This window comes from Hevea brasiliensis, chromosome 5 (genome assembly GCF_030052815.1).
Source record: "Hevea brasiliensis isolate MT/VB/25A 57/8 chromosome 5, ASM3005281v1, whole genome shotgun sequence".
In the NCBI taxonomy this organism is placed as follows: Eukaryota; Viridiplantae; Streptophyta; class Magnoliopsida; order Malpighiales; family Euphorbiaceae; genus Hevea; species Hevea brasiliensis.
The window spans coordinates 9695481-9703790 of record NC_079497.1 but is presented as its reverse complement, the minus strand read 5'-3'; the positions used below and the strand labels follow the sequence as shown (position 1 = coordinate 9703790).

At 33.8% G+C, this 8310-nt stretch overlaps 1 protein-coding gene across 5 annotated transcripts; it reads left to right on the top strand.

Moving 5' to 3' along the window:
* The first annotated feature begins 1437 nt into the window (after positions 1 to 1437).
* Positions 1438 to 6535, top strand: LOC110645025 (zinc finger CCCH domain-containing protein 3). 5 transcript variants are annotated; one of them, XR_009148819.1, is made up of 7 exons: positions 1440 to 1656; positions 1749 to 1822; positions 1948 to 2032; positions 2159 to 2233; positions 2549 to 2658; positions 6160 to 6214; positions 6288 to 6535. XR_009148819.1 is itself a non-coding variant. In XM_058146909.1 (6 exons), the coding sequence occupies exons 1-5, from the start codon at positions 1521 to 1523 to the stop codon at positions 2656 to 2658; spliced, it is 480 nt and encodes a 159-aa protein (XP_058002892.1). In that variant the 5' UTR covers positions 1440 to 1520; the 3' UTR covers positions 6160 to 6535. The 5 variants fall into 5 exon arrangements, 3 of the variants coding, with proteins under 3 accessions (XP_058002894.1, XP_058002892.1, XP_058002893.1); XR_009148820.1 differs by having other exon boundaries at positions 6123 to 6214; XM_058146909.1 differs by having other exon boundaries at positions 6160 to 6535.
* The last annotated feature ends 1775 nt before the right edge of the window (positions 6536 to 8310 follow it).

The window sequence follows — 8310 nt, the reverse complement described above, 5'->3', positions numbered from 1 at the left end:
CTACTCTTTTCACAGCTATTACTGCGTCTTTCAATGTCCTGTCTATGATTATGCCCACTCCGTTCTTGTTTCTCTCCTTTCCGGTAAATCACAGTTTGTACCTTGAATTACCCACTTTCTTACTTTTCTCTCCTACCCATTTAGTCTCCTGAATGCAAGCAATATTCACCCTTCTCCTTTCCAAGGTATCCACAAGCTCCATTAATTTTCCTGTAAGTGATCCAACATTCCAAGTACTAACCCTGATCCTCCTCCTATCCTGCTCCTTCATAATTGGTCTCCTTCTATGATATCTTCTATTGTTTTCTATGTCTATCTTGTGTTGTGTTCCACTATTTATTCTACTATCTGTCCTATGGACTAACTTCTTTACTCACACCCGTCCATGATGTGGGAACCCTTGCTCACTTAACACCACACCCGGGCGCCGGTATAGCGCATCGCTTTCAGTGAACGCCCTACACCCTTGCATATTTCTCACTACACTCGGGCTCCGATGTAGTGCGTCGTTGGTAGAGGACGCCTCAACGTTTATATCATTTGAATCCATATCATAGAGTGTGATGAAATTTTTACACTGGTTATCACCTACCACAACCCTCCTCCTTTATCCGGGCTTGGGACCGACTAAGCGCAAACTACTTAGGCGGAGTTTATATTAAATATAAATTATATAAAATTTAATTAAATTTTATATTTTCAAATGTGTCATACCAAAAAATAAAATTCATTTCAAATCAAATGAATTCTAAAAATTGTGGTAGAATTGAACCAAATTCCATGTGCTACTCAAGGCAACTCTCCCATCCCTTTTGTGCTAGTCTCATGGTGATTGAATTGCTGCAATGCAAATTTAAACACGTGTTCTCTCTCTCTCTCTCTCTCTCTCTCAAGCTTTCTTCAATTCCCCAATTTTTATTGATTTTTCTAAGTATAAATTTGTGGTTTTTTCCTATAATTGTAATAATTACCCTAACACTTTTGTCATTTTAGTTTAGATTTGATTTTTTATTGGTGAGCGCTCAAGCTTTTTAGCCTCATTGAGTAGTTATTTTATAATTATAATAATTATTTTTGTTAACTTTATATCAAATATTTTTAAAAATTATAAATTTTTTAATTGGTGGATTGTAAAAGTCACTCCAATTTTTTAAAAAGGTATAAATTTGCCATCATGTTTATTATCTTAATCTCGGCGGGTTTGCTCATATTTTAATTCTATTTTCTAATGGTGGATTCTACAATTATTTTATTTTTTTAACTATATAATTAATTTATTTAAAATAAAGTAATTTTTTATTTTACAGAAAATTTTAAGAATTTATGAAATTATATATTATTTTATAAAGTTTACATAAATTAATATTTTATTTTTTTATAAAAAATATTAAGTTAATATGAAAATAGTAACATTTTACAGAGAAATATATATATGAATGAAATAAAAAAAAGAAGTTGGGTGGCAACATAAAAACCCATAGAGACAGTTGAAATGGCGCTTTGAGGTGGCAACACGGAAAATGCCGTTGGGAAAGTATTACTGCGATTACTGCGACAAGGAATTCCAAGACACTCCAGTTGCTCGGAAACGTCATCTCCAGAGCTCCTCTCACCTCCGCGCCAAATCCCTCTGGTACAACTCCCTTAAATCCCAAGGTATATCTATTCATCCACACGCATCTACTTACGCACCTGTAATGCATATTATGCAATTAACCCTTTTCTTTTATTCATTTATTGAATTTCAGACCTCAATCGGGCTTACATCGATGGTGGCGGCGGCGCCTTTACTAAAGGAGTCTGCAATCGATTCGTCAAAACGGTATCTTTTTCCTCCCAATTTTTATGGGTTCCCTTTTTTATTTATTTATTTTTTTAGTTTTGCTATGATAACATTATGGTTGCGTCTAGTTATCAATTTGTGCGTTTCTTTCGTGTGTTTTGAAGGGATTTTGTCCTTACGGGGATTCTTGCAAGTACTTGCATCCCACCAACAGCAATAACCTGCAAAATAATGTTAATCTTTTTCAAGGTATTTTTTTTTCCGGATTCCTGACTAATTAATATGTAATATAGCCAATGAAATTTGAAGTTTAAATTTCTTTAGTGAAAAGTATTAAATTTTTTTTTTCATATCTAATGCAATTTTAATATTCAGCTACACGCCTCATGAATAATGTTCATTCACCAATTATTCTAGGAAATCAATTAGTTGGAGGAAGCTCTTTGCCAGGTAAATTCAGCTTTATTCATTGCTGAGATTTAAAGGACTGTTGATCTATATTTTGCTATTTAATTTCCTCATTTTCTCGATGTTATCCTTACATATTGTACAAAACCATGCTTAAGGCTTGTATATTTTGAATAACATTAGTTAGTAACGATGCAAATGTGCACTTGTATTATGATGTTACAATATGATTGACATGGGTAACTATATTGGAAAAATAGAACGTTTATATATTATGCCACATCACTAAAGCATGGGCAACTACTTTTATCTTTTATTAATTTTTCCAAATAATTATGTCCTTATTATCATTCACAGCTGATGTGGTGAGAGATAGCATGGGAATGCCATGGGGCAATCTGCCTCCATCGCTAAAGCCTCCTCCAGAGGGTGGATATCTGCCTTTTCCATTTGTGGATTGGGGTTAGGTCTGTCATGCTACATCTTATTATGCCTATGCCTGTACTACAAATCCTTATTTATCATTGTTGCCTGTATGGTTAATGGATTGTCTCAATATCTAACTGTCAATTTGTCATGGACATTGGACAAATGCTATTTGCTTGTATGTCACAATAACTAGAAAGCGTAGATGATTTTGTCTGCTCTCTTGTATCTGTTGTCAGATTGCAATAAGATTGTCTTGCTGCTGTGGTATCATAGATTTCCTGTTTTTCTCATGTAACACAAATGATATCATTAGTTGTGATTGGTACTTTGGTTTTGCTAATTAACTAGAAAGCGTAGATGATTTTGTCTGCTCTCTTTTATCTGTTGTCAGATTGCAATAAGATTGTCTTGCTGCTGTGGTATCATAGATTTCCTGTTTTTCTCATGTAACACAAATGATAGCATTAGTTGTGATTGGTAATTTGGTTTTGCTAATTAGGTTCCACCGGGGAATATGCAGTAGCATAGACCCATTAAGAACATGGATAAAATAGGATCTTCAGGTTCTTATAGAAACTATCGCTATCTGTAAAATACCCTGAGAGAGGGATAAGGCTAAGTAGAGGGACAAGGTTTTTACATTAGTTGGGATGTGAAATCTAAAATGAGGAAGCAATTGTTTGTGAATTTTTAAATTAATAGTGACACATTTGTGCATCCTGGCCAGATGAATTTTATATTGAAAAATGGATTTAAGTAGAGAATTTTAGCCTTCTTCTACTTGAATTTATGGCTTCCATTTAGATATTTACTGCTGCATCTTTAGTTTAATTTCCCCTAGAAACACTACATAATATTCCTTTTCTATGCATCTTGCTCCACCATTGTCTTCCTTCTTTTCTTACTTAGACATTAATGATTATGATGATCAACCTATGATAATGGGGGTGAGTTGTGCTTTAATGAAGAACATGAATGCAAGGCTGGCAAACAACAAACAAATTGTAGACAATTTAATCATGTCTGTAATGTATTGACCCTCTCATTGTTCAATCTTCTTATTGATACCACTCTATCCCACACATTAGAATCATCTGGGAACTTGGAGCAACTGCAATCTGATGCACACTCCTTCCTATTGCAGTAGAAACTGATAGAAGTCATTCTAGTCGTGGCAAACTGAAAATGGTTGCGCCAATTTTTCCGATGATAGAACCTAATGTCAGACAGGACAACAACTACGCCAGAAGCTGACACCCAATTGATGTCACAATTGACTCAGCAAGTGCTGCAAGGGTTGGCATTGGTACTAGGAAAGTGATCATCATCCCAAAGTATGTTAAGACACAGAGTGAACATGAACAGCACTAACCAATACCTTAGGAACTCTGCAATTGATCCAATTCCAATTCCTGCCATGGCATTCCCAATCCCTACAACTGCAAATGTAGCAACGAAAAAAATATGGTATCTGATGCAAACCTCAAGAACGATGCTTTAAAACTCACGAACAGGTTTGTCTTATAATCCCAAGAAAGCCAAAATCAAGTTCAAACACCAAGGAATACCTTGACTTATCAATTATAGAGAATTGAAAACCAAGATAATTCAAAGGTAGAATTAAGAATTCTTGACTCAAAGTTTATAATCAAACAAGAATCAAGAATATCAAGATTATTAAACACTACAAGATTAATTACTCTTGAAGAATTTAGTTTAGTTTAAGAAAGAACTTCCGAAAAATCTCTCTTGTATGAATTTTAATCAAAAGTAACATTCCTGAAAAAGTATTAAGCTAGCTTATTTATGCAACTGAAACCCTAAAACTAAAAAAAATAAAACATAACCTTAAAAACTAATTAAAAAACTGGAGTGGGCTGTACTCCTACCTAAGTTCCAAAAACATATAAATAAAGCCCAAAATATATAAATCTGACTAAAATAATTAAATAAAACTATTCATACCTGTCCTAGATTAAAAAAACACACTAAATTTACATAGAAACCCATCAATTTTGTCCAAATATTTGTTGATCATCTCCCACGCAAACTTGGATCAAATTAAGCCACTTTTCATCTTCTTGTAACCCTAATTTGTTGATTGTATCTCCATATTTAGCTTCTTGTGCAACTACTTCCTCAATCAACTCTTGCATCTTCTCAACTCTAGTTCTTGTGATTGGAGCTTCTTGTGCAATTGAATCTTGAATATCATCTCACGAACATTCCTATGATTTTGTTGTTCTTGTTGATTTCCATCAATATCTCACCCACTGCCCATGAGACTGGATATAATATTGGAAGATACATCCCAGCCCTTCTCTCAGAAATAAGCCAACCTGTCTTTGCCATTCTGAGGAACGTTGTTGTGGGTCTGAGTGTAACTTGCATGTTTATGTAAAGTGAACGTGAAGACACACCATATATGTCCTTGAACTCAATCTGGTCGTATGGGGAGCCCATCATGAGACCAATCATTATATGGCCTGTAAGTCTACTATATGCATAATTGTATGTTGCACAATCTCCGTAGAAATCTGTGTTCTTAGTAGTACCAAAATGGCTTGCCTTGAATATGCAACTGGGTAAGTAGAAGGTAGATCCTTTGATGTTGTTGATTTTTTAATGGAAATCAGAGGCAACTAGAGGGGGAGAAAAAAGAAAAAAAACAGCAACCAAAGCTTTTGGAGACTGAATGGTCTGATCTTATTGTTTCATTAATTTGAAGTTTGAATTTATACAAGAAAGCATAAATCTGCACATTCAGCAATATTTCCTATTTTTCAGCGTAGCAAGATTATTCCTAAAAAATAGTAACAGGAACAACAGATTAAATGGTAATTTTTAGATTCATGTTTTGATTGTTTCAACAGCCACATTAGCATCTTCGGTAGGCTTTGCAGCTACTAAGGCATACTCTCTTATTTATACTATTCGGTGGCATAGTATTTATATCAGTGTTTAAGCTACTAGAATAGCTAATATAATAGCTCCTCCACTCCTCCTCCTGATTTTGATTCGCACTGACTTAGGCTTCTCTTGTTTGTTGTGCATTGCATCTGATCTCTATCTGTCCTAGCTGTTCACATTTTTTACATTGTGCATTTGGTCTCCACCAACATCTTTCTTCTTTCTTGTGGGTGATTGTTCTTTTTGCAGAAGGAATAAGGTGAAAATTTTTATTTTTTGTTATTTTTATTTCTTTTGCTTTTACTTGGTTATGTACTTGTATTTGGAGGGCTCCCTCCATCGCACGTTCTTCCCTCATTCTTTGTTCATTCGTGCGCTTGCAAAGCATGAATTAATTCTGCCAAGGTAATACTTCACAGGTGTCTAGCAAGGTAACCAGTATTTATGAACAATTTTTTCATAAAAAATGTCCTTACCTAGACAATGCTAAGTAACTTGTCTACATATTCTTTGACTGTTTTTGACTCCTTCATCTTTTGCATTTCAAATGAGATTCAACACCTGCGTAGTTTTCACTCTTTCATTTCCCCAGTGTTCATGTCGGAGGTAATCTTAGATGGCCTTTGCAGACTCCAAGTTCATGATTCTGGTGAAAATGAGCGGAGATACAACAACATAAGGCAAGTTATTGCTTGGCCTTTCTCGTTTTCTTTCCTTGATGAATCTTAATTTGATTCATAGTTGGACTAGCAGGCAGATCAGGAACTTCGTAGTCTTCCTCAACTACTCCCCAAAGGTCTTGTGCATTGATATGAACTCTTATTCTTACGGCCCATGCTGGATGGTTGCTTCCATCAAACATTGGTGCTCCTGTTGGGTAGCTTTGTGTGTGTGGGGTTTTTATTTTATTTTATTTTATAAGCTGAAGATGATATTTTTTGTAAATTGGTTGTGTGTTTATGATTTGCGGTAACCTCACGATATCCCTCAAGAATTCAACTCTAATACCCTTTGTTATTTTTTTTTTTTTAATGAAAATTGGAGGCAATTAGGAAAAAAAAAAAAAAAAACCAACAATCAAAGCTTTTAGAGACTAAATGGTATGATCTTATTGTGTCATTAATTGAAGTTTGAATTAAAAAAATGGCTTAACAAAATAGTATAAAATCTGCCACACATTCAACAATACTACCTATTTTTAAGCATGACAGGATTATTCCTAAAAAAATAGCAACAAGAACGACTTAAATTGATATTTTTAGATCATGTTTTGATTGTTTCAACAGTCACATAGGCATCTCCTGTAGGCTTTGCAACATATGTTTTACCTTTCATCGTTTTCCTTACATTATAGTTGGCTTCAGTAGGCCTCTAGCTAGTAGCAAAGAAGAAAGATTTAAGTTTATCATATTTAATTAACGATAACAGCATTACTTTTCTAAAAAGAAAACATGAAGAAACATAAAGGATGCAGAAGTGGTTGTGGAAGATGGTAGGATCACGGTGAATAGTGGATACTGATTCATTTGATGCGTTATTTGGATTCCAATAAGAATAAATTTAATCATGATTAGCCGCCCAGGACATTTGTGCCAAAACCCACACTCCATTTTCTCCTCCCATTCCCACCTCTAATTTTCATATGCTGCGGAAAACTCCCCTTTTTTTTTTAATAAATTTTATTTTTTGTGCTCAAACCTTAATTTTTTTTGAAGTAGAATTATTAAAAAATCAGGTACCATACTCAAGACAAGAAGCAAGGCAAGGTGGGCATGAATGATTGTCAATAAAAGCAACTGAAGAAGAATGACTAGACCAACTCAAAAGCTAATAAGCTATTGGCCGGTTAAGTTGAGTTTCTGCAAAGTATAAAATATCACATTTGGTTAACTAGAATATTATTAAATAAAAATTATGTAAACAAGAATCTCTAGTGGGTTGTCCGTTGCCATGCCTCAATGCAAACAAGAAAATTTGATAGCATTATTTTTTTCCCCTGTAAAAGCTGATGTCAATATAATTTAGCTTTATTAATATTCTAATTTTAAAGCATAATAACTTAAATTATAGCAATGTATTATCCCACGTGGGTTTGGAATAAGATAAAAGGTTTAAATATAAAGATAGGAGCAATCCTTCCTTTTGAACTATTTTTCAAAATTAAATTAGATCCTGTTTATTTTCTCTATATGGTATTAAAGTCAACTCTTATATCGATGTTGGGACACTATAAATGTTTAAGTCTGGACATGAGAGGTTGATTACTACAATTTCATTATAGACAAATTATATATTGAAATGGAAAAAAATGATAAGATAGAAACTAAATTATCAATTACCAATTAGATTAATTCTTGAAATTAGATTGCCTTCCATAATTACTCAAGAAAAAGTAACATACTTGTATCAAACTGAAAGAACTATAAAGCCAAGTACTAGGAATATGTTTGCTATCAAGAATGTTGCAGTAAAGATGTGCAAAAATACAGAATTACTAGGGAGATGAGAGATTGAACCACTAGTGTAATGAAAGAAAGAATTAAAAGGGAACAACAGGAATGTCCTGTTATATATTTACCAAGCCCATTCCATTAAAAAGAAATGCTCACAGTCATATGCAGACTCCACATTCTCACAAGAAAAGCCAATCTCTAAATGGAATTGGTCGGTCTTATGCCTTTATTAAAAATATCTCAAAAGTAGCCTCCACTAATGATTCCTTGTATGAAAATAACTCTAGCGTGTATGTAAATAATAATTCTATGGTTTTACCAATAAAT